At 44.2% G+C, this 22,410-nt stretch overlaps 1 protein-coding gene across 1 annotated transcript; it reads right to left on the minus strand.

Moving 5' to 3' along the window:
- Positions 1 to 33: 33 nt before the first annotated feature.
- Positions 34 to 21,578, minus strand: LOC310738613 (uncharacterized protein). The gene is made up of 2 exons (XM_083563750.1): positions 21,380 to 21,578; positions 34 to 1,831 (listed from the first exon to the last, which is right to left on the minus strand). The coding sequence occupies exon 2, from the start codon at positions 1,747 to 1,749 to the stop codon at positions 580 to 582; it is 1,170 nt and encodes a 389-aa protein (XP_083419876.1). The 5' UTR covers positions 1,750 to 1,831; positions 21,380 to 21,578; the 3' UTR covers positions 34 to 579.
- Positions 21,579 to 22,410: the final 832 nt, after the last annotated feature.

The following is a 22,410-nucleotide window of genomic DNA, read 5'->3' on the forward strand; positions in this document are numbered from 1 at the left end:
AGTAGATCATATAAATCATATAAATCACAGATCTTCTCAAATCCCAACTTTACTTTATTAAACAATCAAATATATAATTTATATAATTTCTTTTAGTACAATGGAAATCCAAAACTATTAATGACTTTTACACCATTCTGTGTTGGTGCTCATGTACATAAGATCAATCGTTACAATTTTGCATCGTGATGCATCATTTAGCATTGTATCGTTATACCCCTAATGCCATGACATCAGCTCATAGTGATAGGAAAGAAATATCATTCCAAAAAATAAAAGTTCAATAAAAGTATAATTTGGTATATCTTTCTACCAATGTGTATAAACACTGCTGGTGGAGCGGATTGGGTTACTCCTTGTTCGTACCTGCCTGGACACCACACTGACTTCAAGGTCTGATGCTTGGTATAATGTGGTTGCCCTCGCCCTGAAAAAACACTGAAGTGATCTAGTTAATCTCTACACTTTTCTCTAAAAAGAATGTCCTGGATCTCAGCCCTGTGAAGGAGCTCGTGTTCCTGCAAGTTCCTACAAATACTAAAACCCTCTACTGTCTGCATCCTCTGGGGTTTCATTAGCTTAATCAGTAGAACTCATACCACAATCCAGAATCTCATACGGGTTTTTTCCGGTGTGAACCTGTAGATGTTTTCTGAGGTTACCCCTTTGTGTAAAGCTCTTACCACAATCTGAACACTGATATGGTTTCTCTCCAGTGTGGATGAGCTGGTGTCGCTGGAAACTACTATGCCTACTAAAGCTCTTCCCACATGCTGAGCAGTAATACGGTTTCTGCCCAGTGTGAACGTGTTGGTGCACTTGGAGATTGGCTTCCTGGATGAAACTCTTCCCGCACTCTAAACACTTATAGGGTTTATTACCAGTGTGAATGTATAAATGTGTTCTGAGGTTACCCCTTTGTGTAAAACTCATCCCGCAGTACGAACACTGATACGGTTTCTCTCCTGTATGAGTCCGTAGGTGTTGTATCAGGAAACCTTTCTCTATAAAACTCTTCTCGCACTCTGAGCACTGATACGGTTTCTCGCCCGTGTGAATGCGCTGATGTCGCAGAAGATTAGTCTGGTTGGTAAAGTTCTTCCCACAGAGTGTACAGTGGTACGGTTTCTCCCCCGTGTGGACACGTTGGTGTATTTGGAGGTTAATTTCTTGAGTAAAACTCTTCCCACACTCTAAGCAGTGAAATGGTTTATCTCCGGTGTGAGTGCGCAGGTGTTTCTGTAGGTGAGGTTTTTGGGTAAAACTCTTCCCACAGTCCGAGCACTGATACGGCTTTTCTCCAGTGTGAACCCGCTGGTGCTTTACAAGATTGCTGCGCTCAATAAAACTCTTCTCACACTGTGTACACTGGTACAGCTTCTCCCCCGAGTGAGTGCGCTGATGCCGCTGGAGATCGCTCTGACTCGTAAAATTCTTGCCGCACTGAGAGCACTGATACGGCTTTTCACCCGAGTGAATCCGCTGGTGTTTCTTGAGATTCCCGCTTTGATTGAAACTCTTTCCACAGTCTAAACAATGATACGGCTTCTCTCCTGTGTGGATGCGCTGGTGTTCCTTCAGAGTCCTCTTCTGACTGAAGATCTTGCCACACTCTGGGCACTGGTAAATTTCATTTTTCACTTCTCTATTAGGGGCACTAGTGTGGGAAGTACCAGATAAGCTTTGATTACTTCTAAAGATCTCTGTGGATTCCAGATCCTCACATTTAATCACAACAAAGGAGACCATCTCAGTTGGAACTAGTGATGTTCTTGCAGAGATAAATGTATGTTCTGTGGGTAGCAGGGTAGCAGGAGCAGGCCACTCATATCTGGATTAGAAAAAGAAAAAAGCAAAACAGATAATCAAATCAATATGTTTTTAGAAAAACACATTTTATGCTGAGCTACAAAACAGGCTTCCTGTTTTGAAAGCAAAGTACATGTTCTTTGTTTGTTTAATGAGCTTTAACCCCATGTTAGTATCAGGGCTGTATACATGGTAGACACAGGGTCATCATCAAGTCCGTTACATTTAAATTACTATATAAGACATTTCAGTTTTACGAGAGATAAAAACTTAAAACATATTCAGGTGATACATTTTGAAAGATCCCTTGTAAAGATGTTTCTAAATAAAATTGGTTTCTAGCAGTATCGTAAAAGTTACAGTCCAACAAGATCTGTTTAATAGTCAAGGGAACTTGACATGAGAGACATAAGGGAGGAGCTTTACCCATCAGAAGAAACAGATGAGTAAGCCTTCAGTGGCCAAGTCGGCACAGCGTGTAGACAACTTGGTCATGTGCTTATTTAAACCTACAAAAAAGCTTCTTTTGGTACACAGGCTTAATTCATTCATTCAGTTACATTCCCTCTGCCATTTGATTAAATTCATCTCATTCTCTCTGTGTTTGCTTTCAAGGAGCGAAATTGCTTCCCTGGACATAACAAAGAAAAGAGTCCATTGTTGGAATGGCTGAGGTCCTTTACAATCTTGTTGGTTCTGGTCCTGCACCGCGTGCTGTAGATGTCCTGCAGGTCAGGGAGCTCGGTGTGGATGGTACGTTCCGCTGACCGCACCACTCTCTGGAGGGCTCACCTGTCCTGCATTGTGCTGTTCCCAAACCAGAAAGTGATGGTACCCGTCAGGACGCTCTCAATGGTGCAAGTGTAAAAAGTCTTTAGCATCTGAGAGGGTAGTTTAAAGTCCCTTAAGTGTCTCAGATGGTACAGATGCTGCCGGGCTTCTTTACCAGGGTGTTGATATGACAGGACCAAGACAGGTCCAGTTGATGTTTAGCGGTTGGTATGGCCGCTCCTGCTTTGTGCCGAAGTCCACTATCAACTCCTTAGTCTTGCTGACGTTCTGAAGAAGATTGTTCTCCTGGCACCACCTCTCCAGGTTTTTTATCTCCTGTAATTAGGCCGCCTCATCGTTGTTGGAGATCAGGCCCACCACAACAGTATCGTCAGCAAAATTGATGATGGTGGTGGAGTTGGAAGTGGCCACACAGTCATATGTGTACAGCAGGGGGCTCAGAACACAACCCTGGTGTGCTCCAGTGCTGAGGGGGAGGTTGGGTAAGATGTGTTTGCCCACCCATACGGCTTGTGGTCTGTCTGTCAGGAAGATGGAGATCCATTGACACAGTGGCAGGCTGAGTCCCAGGACCTTCAACTTAGAGGTAAACGTGGAGGGAAATACGTGGAGGTTAAATGCTGAACTGTAGTCCACAAACAGCATTTTCCATTTTTGCAATTTTTGATTGTAATGTATAGGTAAATTAAAGGTCTGAGGTCAGAGGGTGGTATTTCACAGTCAGTTATTTCCAATTCATGTGTTTTACTGGCAGTGTATCCACTTTCTCATTGCCAGCCAACAAACCAATGTGACTCGGAACCTAGCAATATTTTACACTAAATTTCTCCTTCTTCAGATGGTCTAGTTTAGTTAAAATGTCAGCTATTATTGGATGGTCAATCTCTACAGTTTTAAGTGCTTGAAGACAGGACTGTGAGTCAGGGGCAATAAAATTGTTGTGCGTGACTAACCTGTCAACACCTATTAGCTCTCCAATTACAGGCCAATATAAAACCTCTTTAAAAGATCCTTCAAAAGGTTGTAGCACAGCAGTACTGCTCACACGTGTGTAGGAATAACATTTATGAATTGTATTGTAACAGTTTTACTGTTTTATTAGTTCCAATAATCTGTCATTGTTCATCCTATATCCAGCTAATGGTCAGTGTTGTGTTAGTTACTAAAAATAGTAACTAGTTACAGTTACTCGTTACTTCATTCAAAAAGTAACAGTTACTTTGTTGATTACTTACACCAAAAAGTAATGCGTTACTGTTAAAAGTAACTTTTTAGTTACTTTTTAAAAGAACCTTTTTTAATGTTCCCAATATTGGCCTTTTATGCGTTATGGTCTATACCAGGGGTGGGCAATTAATTTTTACAAGGGGCCACATGAGAAACCTGAATTGTGTCAAAGAGCCACACCAACGATAATATTTTAGGGATGCACCAAAATGAAAATTCTTGGCCGAACCCAAAAATGAGGAAACCAAGGCCAAAACCGAAACACCGAAAGAAAAGATTGTCAATTATTAGAACCATTGCATTTCTGGCTATGAGTGTGTACTCACCTCACTAAAATCAATGCATTGCAATTCAAAGAATATATCAATTACAAAAGTGTTTTATTTATTCTTATAAATTATTGTTATTTATTTGTTACCATTCATAGTATTGACAGACAGATAGAGGTCAATTATTATAAGCAACGGTCTGTTAAAGCAAAACAATTGACCGCTGAACGTTTGGAAGCTCATTCAAGTGAATGGAACGATCTAATCTACAGCATTAAGAAGAGCCGTGTAATAAATAATATTATAATATAATCATTATTATTTTCGGGATCCACGGGGAATGTTTCAAAGATCAACCCGTCGATCCAGTGGAGACCACTGATCTAAAGCAATGAATTCCATAATTTGTGTGTTATGCCTTTTGCCTTGGCACCATCACTGGAAAACTTTCCTGCCTTTTCAAAAACGTCCTCTACAGACGGAGTGCGCATGCTCGGATTGACTTTACTTTTCTGCGCCGCGTTCTTCTCAAATTTTAGAATGGCAATCGGGATGTTTGGATTTCAGGTAATAAACCCGACGTGGAGAAACTCTTTGCAGATACACCCCCTCTTGAAATTTCAGCATTGCGTGTGTTGCAAATCGCTATCCGCACACCGTGCCATGTTGTTTTGGTGATTTAAGTATTTCGGCCGAAAGTTTTTGGTGGCCAAATTTTCGGTGCATCCCTGTAAATTATGATTGGCCTCACGTGGGCCAGACAGGGACGTACAAAGGACAAACGCACCATATGGTAACGGAGTTACTTTATTTTTAAAAGTAACGCATTACAGTATTAGTTACTGTCAAAAGTATCGCGTTACTGCCCAACACTGCTAATGGTTATCTCTTAAGTGGTGGTAGACTACTGGACAGATGCTTTTCTACTGCACTTAAAGACTGTATATCTCTTGGGTTCTGCTCTAAACGCTGCACTAACAGTGGCCTTTATACTATTTATTATTTCCTTTATGTTAGCAGTTTTTATATGTATTGGTAAACTTCTTGGTGCAGATGTGTGACATCCAATATATGTTTAATACACCTGGCCTGTTGAAATGTAGCAAGTCTCTGTGGTTCCTCAATTTTTAATGCAGCATTTGAAATCTAAGTATTACATAAAATATGGCACCCGAACAGGGAACCAAACTTAATGAGAAACACCTATTCTACTTTCCATGAGTCAGGCTGATTGGCTGATTGTGTTTTTGTGGAATATATTGAAAGACCTGTAATTACAAGCAATGTAAAAGAGTTGATGCTTTAAAGTTTTAATTGTTCTTATGTTGTAAAATGGCCACTTTGCAAAAGAAGATAAAGGGTGAGGATCCTGCAGGCCCAGACTACTCTTCAGAAGCTTTCACCAGTCGTTGTGAGCCGATCCAAGACCTTAGTCATTCTCTCAGTAGCTTGTATCTGGAAAATATAGAACAAGGATGCAAATTGAAAGGCACTTTGTTACCTGCTCCTTCTCCTCCAAATGGAGATGATAGCTTATTGATGTTTATTATGGCTTCAAGAATGCATAAAGTTTAATGTAACGTGGACGGGTTAGAAAACTCAATTGATCGTCGTTTTAAGGGTGTTCAACTCAGTTGACAGAGCAAAGTAAAAAGAATTGCTGCCATCGAAAGTCAGCTACAGCATATGGGAAGACAACACCAGGATTATCACACAGAGGTACAGCAGCTCAAAAAGGTACTGACCACCAAGCTGAAGGATAAATGCTACCAAGTAAAGGAGACTTTGTAAGCTAAAATACTTGAGTTGGCACGGACCGTTATGGATTGCCTGAAATGGAGAGATGGGCAGATGAGATCCCTAATTCAGTCTTCTGGGAGAGTTACTTCCACTCCACAACACAGTCACACCATACCAGACCACAGTTCCTTTCATTATAAGACCCCATCAACCTAGAGTTTCCAAAATTTGGAAGTCTGGATGGAGAAGATCCCATTATGTATCTGGAGCAAGGTGATGAGTATTTGTCTGTACAACCTTTGAATGACTCTGAGATCTTTTCCATGCTTCCTTCTGTATTAACACATACAGCTAAAGACTGGTGGGTAGCAGCTAAAAAGAAGGTAAAGACATGGTCACAATTCAAGTCTGCCTTTCTTCAATCTTTTTTGTCTGACAATCATGAGGTCGAAGTGGAGAGAAGGATCAGAGAAAGGAAACCAAGAGTTTATGAAAGCATTAGGACTTTTGCATAATAGTACCGAGCATTGTGCCTGCAGTTGAAGCCTTCCATGATGGAACAAGAGATGCTCCAAACAACTCTTCGATACTGCAATCCAAGAATTGCCAGTATTCAAAGAGGCACAGTGACTTCTTCTTCTTCTTCTTCTTTCGGCTGCTCCCATTAGGGGTCGCCACAGCGGATCATCCGTCTCCATACCACCCTGTCCTCTATATCTGCCTCTTTTACACCAACTACCTGCATGTCTTCCCTCACCACATCCATGAACCTCCTCCTTGGCCTTCCTCTTTTCCTCCTACCTGGTGGCTCCATCTTCAGCATTTTTCTACCAATATAATTCATGTCCCTCCTCTGCACATGTCCAAACCATCTCAATCTCGCCTCCCTCACCTTGTCACCAAAACATCCTACATGTGCTGTCCCTCTAATAAACTCATTTCTAATCTTGTCCATCCTCGTCACTCCCAACGAAAACCTCAACATCTTCAGCTCTGCTACCTCCAGCTCCACCTCCTGTTTTTTACTCAATGCCACTGTCTCTAATCCATACAACATCGCAGGTCTCACCACAGTCCTATAAACTTTCCCTTTCATTCTTGCAGATACTCTTCTATCACAAATCACTCCTGTCACTCTTCTCCACCCACTCCACCCTGCCTGCACTCTTTTCTTTACTTCCCTAACACACTCTCCATTACTTTGCACTGTTGACCCCAGGTACCTGAACTCCTCCACCTTCTCCACCTCTTCTCCCTGCAACCGCATCACTCCACTGCCCTCCCTCTCATTCACACACATGTACTCTGTCTTACTCCTACTGACTTTCATTCCCCTTCTCTCCAGCGCATATCTCCACCTCTCCAGGCTCTTCTCAACCTGCTCTCTACTCTCACCACAAATCACAATATCATCTGCAAACATCATAGTCCAGGGAGACTCCTGTCTGACCTCGTCCGTCAACCTGTCCATCACCACTGCAAACAGGAAAGGGCTCAGGGCCGATCCTTGATGCAGTCCAACCTTCACCCTGAACCAGTCTGTCGTACCTACTGCACACTTTACTGCCGTCACACTGTCCTCATACATGTCCTGCACCACCCTCACATACTTCTCTGACACACCTGACTTCCTCATACAATACCACAACTCCTCTCTCGGCACCCTGTCGTACGCTTTCTCTAAATCCACAAATACACAATGCAATTCCTTCTGTCCTTCTCTATACTTCTCCATCAACATCCTCAAAGCAAATAAGGCATCTGTGGTGCTCTTCCTCGGCATGAAACCATACTGTTGCTCACAGATGGTCACCTCTTCTCTCAGCCTGGCTTCCACTACTCTTTCCCATAACTTCATGGTGTGACTGATCAACTTAATTCCCCTGTAGTTACTGCAGGTCTGCACATCTCCCTTATGCTTAAAGATCGGTACCAGCACACTCCTTCTCCATTCCTCAGGCATCCTCTCCCCTTCCAGAATCCTGTTAAACAATCTGGTTAAAAACTCCACTGCCATCTCTCCTAAACATCTAAACGCTTCTACCGGTATGTCATCTGGTCCAACCGACTTTCCATTCTTCATCCTCTTAATCGCTGCTCTCACTTCCTCCTTACTAATCCTATCTACATCCTGCTTCACCAACTCCACATCCTCCAACCTTCTCTCTCTCTGATTTTCCTCATTCATCAGCTGCTCAAAATACTCCCTCCATCTTCTCAACACACTCTCCTCACTAGTCAACACATTTCCCTCTCCATCCTTTATTGCTCTAACTTGCAGTACATCCTTCCCAGCTCGGTCCCTCTGCCTGACCAATCGGTATAAATCCTTTTCTCCTTCCTTAGTGTCCAACCTCTTATACAGCTCCTCATATGCCTTTTCCTTGGCTTTCGCCACATCCCTTTTAACCTGCTGCCGCATCTCCTTGTACTCCTGCCTACTCTTCTCATCACTCTGTCGATCCCACTTCTGTTTTGCCAATCTCTTTCCCCTAATGCTCTCCTGCACTTCCTCATTCCACCACCACGTCTCCTTGTCTTGCTTTCTATTTCCAGATGTCACACCAAGTACTTTTCTAGCTGCCTCCCTCATCACTCCTGCAGTAGTTGCCCAATCATCCGGCACCTCTTCACCACCACCAAGCCCCTGTCTGACCTCTTCCCTGAACCTCACACTACACTCTTCCTCCTTCAGTTTCCACCATCTTATTCTTCTTTCAAACCTTACTTTCCTCCTCTTCTTCTTCGCCTCCAAAACCATCCTACAGACCACCATCCGATGCTGTCTAGCTACACTGTCCCCCGCCAACACCTTACAGTCTCCAATCTCCTTCAGGTTGCATCTCCTACACAGAAGATAATCCACCTGTGTGCACCTTCCTCCACTCTTATACGTCACCCTATGATCCTCCTTCTTCTTAAAATACGTGTTCACCACTGCCATTTCCATCCTTTTAGCAAAATCTACCACCATCTGCCCTTCCACATTCCTCTCCTTAAAACCATACCTACCCATCACCTCCTCATCACCTCTGTTCCCTTCACCTACATGCCCATTAAAGTCTGCCCCAATCACCAATCGTTCTTTCCTAGGTACACCATCTACCACTTCATCTAATTCACTCCAGAATCTTTCTTTCTCCTCCATCTCACAGCCAACTTGTGGAGCATAGGCACTGATGACATTTATCATCATCCCTTCAACTTCCACCTTCACGATCATCACCCTATCAGAAACTCTCTTCACCTCAACTACACTCTTACTGTATGCTTCTTTCAGAATCACCCCTACACCATTTCTCTTCCCATCCACACCATGGTAAAACAGTTTAAACCCACCTCCAATGTTCCTGGCCTTACTCCCTTTCCACTTGGTCTCCTGAACACACAACACATCTACCTTTCTCCTCTCCATCATATCAGCTATCTCTCTCCCTTTACCCGTCATAGTACCAACATTTAAAGTACCAACCCGAACCTCTACTCTCCTACACTGCTCCTTTTCCTGCCGTCTCTGTAGACGCCTTCCTCCTCTCCTTCTCCTCCTTCGGCCAACAGTAGCCCAATTTCCACCGGTACCCTGTCGGCTAACGATACCTGTGGCGGTCGTTGTTAACCCGGGCCTCGACCGATCCGGTATGAAATTCTCATTTGTGATCCGCATATTTGATTTGGCACATGTTTTACGCTGGATGCCCTTCCTAACGCAACCCTCCCCATTTACCCGGGCTTGGGACCGGCACTAAGAGTACACTGGCTTGTGCCCCCCTAATGGCTGGGTTCAAAGAGGCACAGTGACTACAGTAGATAATTTGGTAGCGGTAGGAACACTTACAGAAAGGGATATTCACAAGGAGAGAGTGTTCTGGAAGCAGAGGCATCAGGAATCAACCCCAAAACCTGTCAAACCTAGGAAATTCTCAAAAGGGTGACAGACGGATTCGCACATAGCTGTCTGTTCAGAGAACAGTGGAGAACCGCTAATGATGTTAACATTGCACATAACCATCAAAAGTCTCCAATACCAAGCAATTTTGGCTACTGGAAGCACTTATGCTGGCAACAGTTGAGGTCAAATCAAGAGGTTTGCATTTAAGCAGAGGACAGTCAGTTTCTCTTGCTAATGGTTATGTACAGTTAGCCTTGGGGAAGAAAGCTTGGTGGAGTACTGACCATGGCCACAGCTATCCTCTAACAGCCTATGTGATGAAGGATTGTAACTTGGCTTCTTCAGTTGTATTAGGTCTTGAGTTTCTGGGGACATCAGGAATCACTATTGACTTTAAAAGTTCCACATAATCCTTGCCTGAAAAACCTAAAGTAATCCAACATTTCACCGCTTTATCACCTTCACTGACAGTCAGTGGGGAAATTTATGTGTTACAGCAGCAAAAAAAAAAAGAAACAATACAGTATATAAAAAAGAGAGACCACCAATAAGCAGTTACGCTATCAAACATTATAAGAGCTTCGGTTTCTCCTTGGGCCACACCGGTGGTTTTAGTAATAAAGAAGGATGGCAGTACTAAATTTTGTGTCGATTATTGAGCACTGAATTTTATGGATTTCAGTGTCGTAGATCCAAAATATGTTAGAGTCTCCATATAAGGTGACTAAATAAAGCACATTAGACCTAAAGTCTGGTTACTGGCAGGTTGGATAGTATTAAAAAAAACTGCATTTGTCACCAGAGATGCCCAGTTCAAAATTAGTCGTCTTCTGTTTGGACTTAAAAAGGCTGCTGCAACTTTTCAAAGGTTCATGAACAACATTCTAAAAGATTGTGAAATGTATTTGAAATGTAGCAAGTCTCTGGGGTTCCGCAATTTTTTTATGAAGCTTTTGAAATCTAAGTGTTACAGTGTTTCAGGATTTCAGCCTCATCATAGCACAGAGACGGCGCTGGTTAAAGTGGTTAATGACCTGCTATTAGCATCTGTGTCTCCTTTGTCTCCTACTTGAGTTGCTTGATCTTAGTGAAGCTTTCAACACTATTGATTATAATCTCCTCCTTCCTAGACTATAAAATGCTGGAATTAAGGGGACGAATACTTAGGACTACAGGTGGTTCTGCAGTTCTGCATTTACGCACAGTCAAATAAAAGTACACCTCAACAATGTTAAAACTAATGAATAAACATTCAGTGCCACACAGATGAGCATGAGGTTCCCTTTTGAGTCTAGTTCCTCTTAAGGTTTCTTCCTTATGCCATCTCAGGGAATTTTTCCATCACCACAGTCACCATTGGCATCACTCATTTACAATTCCAAAAAAAGTCTACAAACTGTGGAACAATTTCAGAATTAAGTTTCTCAACATCAAACTGCAAAGCAGTTAAATATCTCATCATTTAAAGAACATGATATAATTAAAGGTTTCCAAGAATCTGGAGAAATCTCTGTGCCCACGGAGCAAGGGTGAACAATTTTGAATGGCCTTGATCTTCGGGCCCTCAGGGGCCACTGCATTTAAAAAAGTCATGATTCTGTAATGGAAATCACTGCATAGGCTCATTAACACCTCCAGAAATCATTGTAAACACAGTTTGCCATGTCGTCCACAACTGCAGGTTAAATCTCTATCATGCAAATAAGCAAATAAGGCATGAGTAAACATGATCCAGAAACACCACCATCCTCTCTGGGCCACAGTTTATTTAAAATGTACTGATGCAAAGTGGAAACCTGTTCTGTGGTCAGACAATTTTTTAATACTGATTGGAAACCATGGACACCAGGTTCTCCATACTAAAGAGGAGAGGGACCATCTGGCTTGTTATCATTGTTATCAATGTTTAGTTACAAAAGCCGCATCTCTGATAGTATGGTGTTGCATTAGTGCCTGTGGAATGAGCAGCTTGCAATTTTGGAAAGACTCCATTAATGCTGAACAGGTTTTTAAGCAACAAATGCTTCCATCCAGAAAAATTTTTCATGGTATACTGCATCCATTACAATAGCATGACTTTGTAGTAGAACAGTCTGGGTACTGAACTGACCTGCCTGCAGTCTAGACCTTTCACCATTTGAAAACATTTGGCACATCATGAAAAGAAAAATATAACAAAGGAAACCCAGAACTGTTGTGCAGCTCTAATCCTGAATCAGACACATATGGGACAACATTCCTCCCCCAAATCTTCAGCAACTGGTTCCCTCTGTACCCGTATATATACAGACAGAAGATATGATGCTACACAGAGCAATTTTACATTGGCAAACATTATTCTGTAATTGTTCCACAGTTTGAAGTCACAGTCTTTTACAGATTGGTAAAGCTCTGCCATTCTAAAATACACTATTTATACCACAATTATCTCATTGACCTGCTGTCAATTAACCTCATTAGTTTCTAAATGTTTCTTAAACTGTTTTATAACATTTACTTTATTTACAAACTATAGTTGTCCCAAATGTTTTGAGATGTGTTACAGCATCAAATTCAGAATGACCTTATTTTTTCATTAAAATGGTAAATTTCCTCAGTTTCAACATTTTTCTATGTTCCACTGTAAATAAAATATGGATTTATGAGATTTGCAAATCATTGCATTCTGTTTTATTTGTACGCTTTGCACAGTTTCACAACTTTTTACTCACTGGGGTTGCACTTATTGGCACCAACATAACATTTTAATGTTATAATCTATAATATGTGTAAATTAAATTAATCTCTCAAAGCTCTTTGGATGGACAGGCAGGTCTTTTTTTCCGGAAAGATAAACTTAATTATTTCTATAATTTTTTAGGAATTCTACAAAACAGCAGCAGATGTCATTTAACCCACAAATAAATAGCTATATCACCAAGGACGAGGCCCAAATCAGTCCTGATTGTGTATCTAGTGCACTACGGAGTGTGTATTAAACGGTGCTAGTGTAGACTCTGTAGTGCACTACGGAGTGTGTATTAAACGGCGCTAGTGTAGACTCTGTAGTGCACTACGGAGTGTGTATTAAACGGCGCTAGTGTAGACTCTGTAGTGCACTACGGAGTGTGTGGTAAACGGCGCTAGTGTAGAGTCTGTAGTGCACTACGGAGTGTGTGGTAAACGGCGCTAGTGTAGAGTCTGTAGTGCACTACGGAGTGTGTGGTAAACGGCGCTAGTGTAGACTCCGTAGTGCACTATGGAGTGTGTATTAAACGGCGCCAGTGTAGACTCTGTAGTGCACTACGGAGTGTTTGGTAAACGGCGCTAGTGTAGACTCCGTAGTGCACTACGGAGTGTGTGGTAAACGGCGCTAGTGTAGACTCCGTAGTGCACCACGGAGTGTGTGGTAAACGGCGCTAGTGTAGACTCCGTAGTGCACTACGGAGTGTGTATTAAACGGCGCTAGTGTAGACTCCGTAGTGCACTACGGAGTGTGTGGTAAACGGCGCTAGTGTAGACTCCGTAGTGCACTACGGAGTGTGTGGAAAACGGCGCTAGTGTAGACTCCGTAGTGCACTACGGAGTGTGTGGAAAACGGCGCTAGTGTAGACTCCGTAGTGCACTACGGAGTGTGTGGTAAACGGCGCTAGTGTAGACTCCGTAGTGCACTACGGAGTGTGTGGTAAACGGCGCTAGTGTAGACTCCGTAGTGCACTACGGAGTGTGTGGTAAACGGCGCTAGTGTAGACTCCGTAGTGCACTACGGAGTGTGTGGTAAACGGCGCTAGTGTAGACTCCGTAGTGCACTACGGAGTGTGTGGTAAACGGCGCTAGTGTAGACTCCGTAGTGCACTACGGAGTGTGTGGTAAACGGCGCTAGTGTAGACGTGTGTGGTAAACGGCGCTAGTGTAGACTCCGTAGTGCACTACGGAGTGTGTGGTAAACGGCGCTAGTGTAGACTCCGTAGTGCACTACGGAGTGTGTGGAAAACGGCGCTAGTGTAGACTCCGTAGTGCACTACAGAGTGTGTGGTAAACGGCGCTCGTGTAGACTCCGTAGTGCACTACGGAGTGTGTGGTAAACGGCGCTAGTGTAGACTCCGTAGTGCACTACGGAGTGTGTAGTAAACGGCGCTAGTGTAGACTCCGTAGTGCACTACCGAGTGTGTGGTAAAGGCGCTAGTGTAGACTCCGTAGTGCACTACGGAGTGTGTAGTAAACGGCGCTAGTGTAGACTCTGTAGTGCACTACGGAGTGTGTAATAAACGGCGCTAGTGTAGACTCTGTAGTGCACTACGGAGTGTGTATTAAACGGCGCTAGTGTAGACTCTGTAGTGCACTACGGAGTGTGTAGTAAACGGCGCTAGTGTAGACTCTGTAGTGCACTACGGAGTGTGTATTAAACGGCGCTAGTGTAGACTTTGTAGTGCACTACGGAGTGTGTGGTAAACAGCGCTAGTGTAGACTCTGTAGTGCACTACCGAGTGTGTGGTAAACAGCGCTAGTGTAGACCCTGTAGTGCACTACCGAGTGTGTGGTAAACAGCGCTAGTGTAGACTCTGTAGTGCACTACCGAGTGTGTGGTAAAGGCGCTAGTGTAGACTCTGTAGTGCACTACGGAGTGTGTAATAAACGGCGCTAGTGTAGACTCTGTAGTGCACTACGGAGTGTGTATTAAACGGCGCTAGTGTAGACTGTAGTGCACTACGGAGTGTGTAGTAAACGGCGCTAGTGTAGACTCTGTAGTGCACTACGGAGTGTGTATTAAACGGCGCTAGTGTAGACTCTGTAGTGCACTACGGAGTGTGTATTAAACGGCGCTAGTGTAGACTCTGTAGTGCACTACGGAGTGTGTAGTAAACGGCGCTAGTGTAGACTCTGTAGTGCACTACGGAGTGTGTAATAAACGGCGCTAGTGTAGACTCCGTAGTGCACTACGGAGTGTGTATTAAACGGCGCTAGTGTAGACTCCGTAGTGCACTACGGAGTGTGTGGTAAACGGCGCTAGTGTAGACTCTGTAGTGCACTACGGAGTGTGTAATAAACGGCGCTAGTGTAGACTCCGTAGTGCACTACGGAGTGTGTGGTAAACGGCGCTAGTGTAGACTCCGTAGTGCACTACGGAGTGTGTGGTAAACGGCGCTAGTGTAGACTCCGTAGTGCACTACGGAGTGTGTGGTAAACGGCGCTAGTGTAGACTCCGTAGTGCACTACGGAGTGTGTGGTAAACGGCGCTAGTGTAGACTCCGTAGTGCACTACGGAGTGTGTGGTAAACGGCGCTAGTGTAGACTCTGTAGTGCACTACCGAGTGTGTGGTAAAGGCGCTAGTGTAGACTCTGTAGTGCACTACGGAGTTTGTAGTAAACGGCGCTAGTGTAGACTCTGTAGTGCACTACCGAGTGTGTGGTAAAGGCGCTAGTGTAGACTCTGTAGTGCACTACGGAGTTTGTAGTAAACGGCGCTAGTGTAGACTCTGTAGTGCACTACGGAGTGTGTAATAAACGGCGCTAGTGTAGACTCTGTAGTGCACTACGGAGTGTGTATTAAACGGCGCTAGTGTAGACTCTGTAGTGCACTACGGAGTGTGTATTAAACGGCGCTAGTGTAGACTCTGTAGTGCACTACGGAGTGTGTATTAAACGGCGCTAGTGTAGACTCTGTAGTGCACTACGGAGTGTGTAATAAACGGCGCTAGTGTAGACTCTGTAGTGCACTACGGAGTGTGTATTAAACGGCGCTAGTGTAGACTCTGTAGTGCACTACGGAGTGTGTAATAAACGGCGCTAGTGTAGACTCTGTAGTGCACTACGGAGTGTGTAATAAACGGCGCTAGTGTAGACTCTAGTGCACTACGGAGTGTGTATTAAACGGCGCTAGTGTAGACTCTGTAGTGCACTACGGAGTGTGTATTAAACGGCGCTAGTGTAGACTCTGTAGTGCACTACGGAGTGTGTAGTAAACGGCGCTGGTGTAGACTCTGTAGTGCACTACGGAGTGTGTAATAAACGGCGCTGGTGTAGACTCTGTAGTGCACTACGGAGTGTGTAATAAACGGCGCTGGTGTAGACTCTGTAGTGCACTACGGAGTGTGTATTAAACGGCGCTGGTGTAGACTCTGTAGTGCACTACGGAGTGTGTATTAAACGGCGCTGGTGTAGACTCTGTAGTGCACTACGGAGTGTGTATTAAACGGCGCTGGTGTAGACTCTGTAGTGCACTACGGAGTGTGTATTAAACGGCGCTAGTGTAGACTCTGTAGTGCACTACGGAGTGTGTAATAAACGGCGCTGGTGTAGACTCTGTAGTGCACTACGGAGTGTGTAATAAACGGCGCTAGTGTAGACTCTGTAGTGCACTACGGAGTGTGTATTAAACAGCGCTAGTGTAGACTCTGTAGTGCACTACGGAGTGTGTAGTAAACAGCGCTAGTGTAGACTCTGTAGTGCACTACGGAGTGTGTAGTAAACAGCGCTAGTGTAGACTCTGTAGTGCACTACGGAGTGTGTAGTAAACAGCGCTAGTGTAGACTCTGTAGTGCACTACGGAGTGTGTATTAAACAGCGCTAGTGTAGACTCTGTAGTGCACTACGGAGTGTGTATTAAACAGCGCTAGTGTAGACTCTGTAGCGCACTACGGAGTGTGTGGTAAACAGCGCTAGTGTAGACTCTGTAGCGCACTACGGAGTGTGTAGTAAACGGCGCTAGTGTAGACTCTGTAGCGCACTACGGAGTGTGTAGTAAACAGCGCTAGTGTAGACTCTGTAGTGCACTACGGAGTGTGTATTAAACAGCGCTAGTGTAGACTCTGTAGTGCACTACGGAGTGTGTAGTAAACAGCGCTAGTGTAGACTCTGTAGTGCACTACGGAGTGTGTAGTAAACAGCGCTAGTGTAGACTCTGTAGCGCACTACGGAGTGTGTGGTAAACGGCGCTAGTGTAGACTCTGTAGCGCACTACGGAGTGTGTAGTAAACGGCACTAGTGTAGACTCTGTAGTGCACTACGGAGTGTGTGGTAAACAGCGCTAGTGTAGACTCTGTAGCGCACTACGGAGTGTGTAGTAAACGGCGCTAGTGTAGACTCTGTAGTGCACTACGGAGTGTGTAGTAAACAGCGCTAGTGTAGACTGTAGTGCACTACGGAGTGTGTGGTAAACAGCGCTAGTGTAGACTCTGTAGCGCACTACGGAGTGTGTAGTAAACAGCACTAGTGTAGACTCTGTAGCGCACTACGGAGTGTGTGGTAAACAGCGCTAGTGTAGACTCTGTAGCGCACTACGGAGTGTGTAGTAAACGGCGCTAGTGTAGACTCTGTAGTGCACTACGGAGTGTGTATTAAACAGCGCTAGTGTAGACTCTGTAGCGCACTACGGAGTGTGTATTAAACAGCGCTAGTGTAGACTCTGTAGCGCACTACGGAGTGTGTAGTAAACAGCGCTAGTGTAGACTCTGTAGCGCACTACGGAGTGTGTATTAAACAGCGCTAGTGTAGACTCTGTAGCGCACTACGGAGTGTGTAGTAAACAGCGCTAGTGTAGACTCTGTAGTGCACTACGGAGTGTGTATTAAACAGCGCTAGTGTAGACTCTGTAGCGCACTACGGAGTGTGTAGTAAACAGCGCTAGTGTAGACTCTGTAGCGCACTACGGAGTGTGTATTAAACAGCGCTAGTGTAGACTCTGTAGTGCACTACGGAGTGTGTAGTAAACAGCGCTAGTGTAGACTCTGTAGCGCACTACGGAGTGTGTATTAAACAGCGCTAGTGTAGACTCTGTAGTGCACTACGGAGTGTGTAGTAAACGGCGCTAGTGTAGACTCTGTAGTGCACTACGGAGTGTGTAGTAAACGGCGCTAGTGTAGACTCTGTAGTGCACTACGGAGTGTGTAGTAAACGGCGCTAGTGTAGACTCTGTAGTGCACTACGGAGTGTGTAGTAAACAGCGCTAGTGTAGACTCTGTAGTGCACTACGGAGTGTGTAGTAAACAGCGCTAGTGTAGACTCTGTAGTGCACTACGGAGTGTGTAGTAAACAGCGCTAGTGTAGACTCTGTAGTGCACTACGGAGTGTGTAGTAAACAGCGCTAGTGTAGACTCTGTAGTGCACTACGGAGTGTGTAGTAAACAGCGCTAGTGTAGACTCTGTAGTGCACTACGGAGTGTGTAGTAAACAGCGCTAGTGTAGACTCTGTAGTGCACTACGGAGTGTGTAGTAAACAGCGCTAGTGTAGACTCTGTAGTGCACTACGGAGTGTGTAGTAAACAGCGCTAGTGTAGACTCTGTAGTGCACTACGGAGTGTGTATTAAACAGCGCTAGTGTAGACTCTGTAGTGCACTACGGAGTGTGTAGTAAACAGCGCTAGTGTAGACTCTGTAGCGCACTACGGAGTGTGTGGTAAACGGCGCTAGTGTAGACTCTGTAGCGCACTACGGAGTGTGTAGTAAACGGCACTAGTGTAGACTCTGTAGTGCACTACGGAGTGTGTGGTAAACAGCGCTAGTGTAGACTCTGTAGCGCACTACGGAGTGTGTAGTAAACGGCGCTAGTGTAGACTCTGTAGTGCACTACGGAGTGTGTAGTAAACAGCGCTAGTGTAGACTGTAGTGCACTACGGAGTGTGTAGTAAACAGCGCTAGTGTAGACTGTAGTGCACTACGGAGTGTGTGGTAAACAGCGCTAGTGTAGACTCTGTAGCGCACTACGGAGTGTGTATTAAACAGCGCTAGTGTAGACTCTGTAGCGCACTACGGAGTGTGTAGTAAACAGCGCTAGTGTAGACTCTGTAGCGCACTACGGAGTGTGTATTAAACAGCGCTAGTGTAGACTCTGTAGCGCACTACGGAGTGTGTAGTAAACAGCGCTAGTGTAGACTCTGTAGTGCACTACGGAGTGTGTATTAAACAGCGCTAGTGTAGACTCTGTAGTGCACTACGGAGTGTGTAGTAAACGGCGCTAGTGTAGACTCTGTAGTGCACTACGGAGTGTGTAGTAAACGGCGCTAGTGTAGACTCTGTAGTGCACTACGGAGTGTGTAGTAAACGGCGCTAGTGTAGACTCTGTAGTGCACTACGGAGTGTGTAGTAAACGGCGCTAGTGTAGACTCTGTAGTGCACTACGGAGTGTGTAGTAAACGGCGCTAGTGTAGACTCTGTAGTGCACTACGGAGTGTGTAGTAAACGGCGCTAGTGTAGACTCTGTAGTGCACTACGGAGTGTGTAGTAAACGGCGCTAGTGTAGACTCTGTAGTGCACTACGGAGTGTGTATTAAACAGCGCTAGTGTAGACTCTGTAGCGCACTACGGAGTGTGTAGTAAACAGCGCTAGTGTAGACTCTGTAGTGCACTACGGAGTGTGTAGTAAACAGCGCTAGTGTAGACTCTGTAGTGCACTACGGAGTGTGTAGTAAACAGCGCTAGTGTAGACTCTGTAGTGCACTACGGAGTGTGTAGTAAACAGCGCTAGTGTAGACTCTGTAGTGCACTACGGAGTGTGTAGTAAACAGCGCTAGTGTAGACTCTGTAGTGCACTACGGAGTGTGTAGTAAACAGCGCTAGTGTAGACTCTGTAGTGCACTACGGAGTGTGTAGTAAACAGCGCTAGTGTAGACTCTGTAGTGCACTACGGAGTGTGTAGTAAACAGCGCTAGTGTAGACTCTGTAGTGCACTACGGAGTGTGTAGTAAACAGCGCTAGTGTAGACTCTGTAGTGCACTACGGAGTGTGTATTAAACAGCGCTAGTGTAGACTCTGTAGTGCACTACGGAGTGTGTAGTAAACAGCGCTAGTGTAGACTCTGTAGTGCACTACGGAGTGTGTAGTAAACAGCGCTAGTGTAGACTCTGTAGTGCACTACGGAGTGTGTATTAAACAGCGCTAGTGTAGACTCTGTAGTGCACTACGGAGTGTGTAGTAAACAGCGCTAGTGTAGACTCTGTAGTGCACTACGGAGTGTGTAGTAAACAGCGCTAGTGTAGACTCTGTAGTGCACTACGGAGTGTGTAGTAAACAGCGCTAGTGTAGACTCTGTAGTGCACTACGGAGTGTGTAGTAAACAGCGCTAGTGTAGACTCTGTAGTGCACTACGGAGTGTGTAGTAAACGGCGCTAGTGTAGACTCTGTAGTGCACTACGGAGTGTGTATTAAACAGCGCTAGTGTAGACTCTGTAGCGCACTACGGAGTGTGTAGTAAACAGCGCTAGTGTAGACTCTGTAGTGCACTACGGAGTGTGTAGTAAACAGCGCTAGTGTAGACTCTGTAGTGCACTACGGAGTGTGTAGTAAACAGCGCTAGTGTAGACTCTGTAGTGCACTACGGAGTGTGTAGTAAACAGCGCTAGTGTAGACTCTGTAGTGCACTACGGAGTGTGTAGTAAACAGCGCTAGTGTAGACTCTGTAGTGCACTACGGAGTGTGTAGTAAACAGCGCTAGTGTAGACTCTGTAGTGCACTACGGAGTGTGTAGTAAACAGCGCTAGTGTAGACTCTGTAGTGCACTACGGAGTGTGTAGTAAACAGCGCTAGTGTAGACTCTGTAGTGCACTACGGAGTGTGTAGTAAACAGCGCTAGTGTAGACTCTGTAGTGCACTACGGAGTGTGTATTAAACAGCGCTAGTGTAGACTCTGTAGTGCACTACGGAGTGTGTAGTAAACAGCGCTAGTGTAGACTCTGTAGTGCACTACGGAGTGTGTAGTAAACAGCGCTAGTGTAGACTCTGTAGTGCACTACGGAGTGTGTAGTAAACAGCGCTAGTGTAGACTCTGTAGTGCACTACGGAGTGTGTAGTAAACAGCGCTAGTGTAGACTCTGTAGTGCACTACGGAGTGTGTAGTAAACAGCGCTAGTGTAGACTCTGTAGTGCACTACGGAGTGTGTAGTAAACAGCGCTAGTGTAGACTCTGTTCTGAAGAGACGCTTTGCACGCCTTAACTATTTGCGAGTGGAATCACAGGGAGCAGGCAACATAATACTAGCGTGTATCGTCCTGCACAACATCGCTACCAGGCGTAATGTCCCTCTCTGTGATGATGTTTATGATGCACCTGAGCCTGTTGAAGAACCAGACCAACCTCTGGTATTCTGTCAGAATGAGGGACTGACTGGACGTATAGTAAAGGATGCAATTGTTAGACATTATTTTTGACAGGCTCGTCTCTGATTATTATTTCTTTGAAATTAATATATGGTGATGAATGACAGAAAAATGCAATATATTATTTTTGTTTGTTATTGAAATCTGTTTGGGGATTATTTCACATTTCATTATTTTTACTTTACTATACTGAAGAGTTTAAATGGTAGCCTGTGTCTACTACATCTACTGTATCACTGTTACAACCATTACACAAGTCAAGTGCAAAATATAAATAAAAGTATATACACTAAATGATACAAATTTATTATTTAACCAATTTTGAAGTTTTACTAAATTTTCCTCCTGGAATCCACCTTGAAATCCAACCCCCTGTTGGGATCAGGATAATCCTGTTGTTTTGGATCAAAGTTCTCCAAATCCTACTGACAAGTTTTGAACAACACAAACTGAAGGTTTGATCCAGATTAAAACTAGGATTGGATTCCATGATCTAATCTGATTTCAGATTTCTTCTTTCCCTTTTGAACAACCCATTTTCAAGATTTTATCCAATCCGATAACCAAAATCCGATCATTTTACCTTTGACAACTGGCCACTCAAATTCAGCTCCAGCGGATCAGATGGAAGTGTGGAGGTAAAACCCTGTCAGAAATATTGGAATGGAAAGATGATTAGTAGAGTCCGAGATCAGATCATCAATCAGCAACACTGCCGCACGCCTTCTTCTATTCCTGTAACACAACGCGACCTGGACGCTCACAGCGACACCTACTGGAGCATCTGTATTATAGCGCGCTTGATCTCCACCAGGGGTTTTGTTAATACAGGACCAGACCTTTGGGTTAGGTTAGGTCAACTTTATTATCCCCGAGGGGCAATTTGTTTCACAGCCAGCCGAATCCATACAATCCCAAACACACACAACAAACAGTACAGAGAGAAAAAAATAAATATAAATAAATAATGTAAGTATTTGAAAACCCAATAGCAACTGTTACAAAATATTTTTTTATCTATTTGTCCTACAAAGTGGTAAAGAACATCTACGTGAAGAAGGTAACAACATAAAAAGATTCTGCAAGGGATGGCTGGAATCTCAACATTAACTCAGTCTTCCTCAGAGTCCTCGCTTTATACACACTGTTTAAATCCATCAGGTTGGTGCCCACAATCTTACCACACACTTTACCAATACCCTGAAGTCTAGTTCTATTTTTCAGATTAAGTGCTCCATACCAACACACAAATGTAAAAGTAATAACTGACTCAATAAAACAAGAATAAAACATTTTCATAAAAGTGCTATCCACGTTAAAACCACGGAGTTTCCGTAAAAAATACATACGCTTTTTACAAACAGCATCCACATGAGCCCCAGAAGTCAACTTTTCATCTATTATAGTACCAAGATATTTTAAATGATGTACAATCTCAACAGTATGATCATTAATAACCACAGGAGAGATGGCTGTACGATTCTTCCTAAAATCTACAATCATCTCTTTAGTTTTTATTACATTAATGTCCAAAAAGGACAGTTTACACCAATCAATAAAATCTACCAAAACAGAACCGTAAACAGAATTATCATAATCAGGGAGGGAAACGAT

The sequence above is a fragment of the Silurus aristotelis genome (genome assembly GCF_946808225.1).
Source record: "Silurus aristotelis genome assembly, chromosome: 2".
NCBI lineage: Eukaryota > Metazoa > Chordata > Actinopteri > Siluriformes > Siluridae > Silurus > Silurus aristotelis.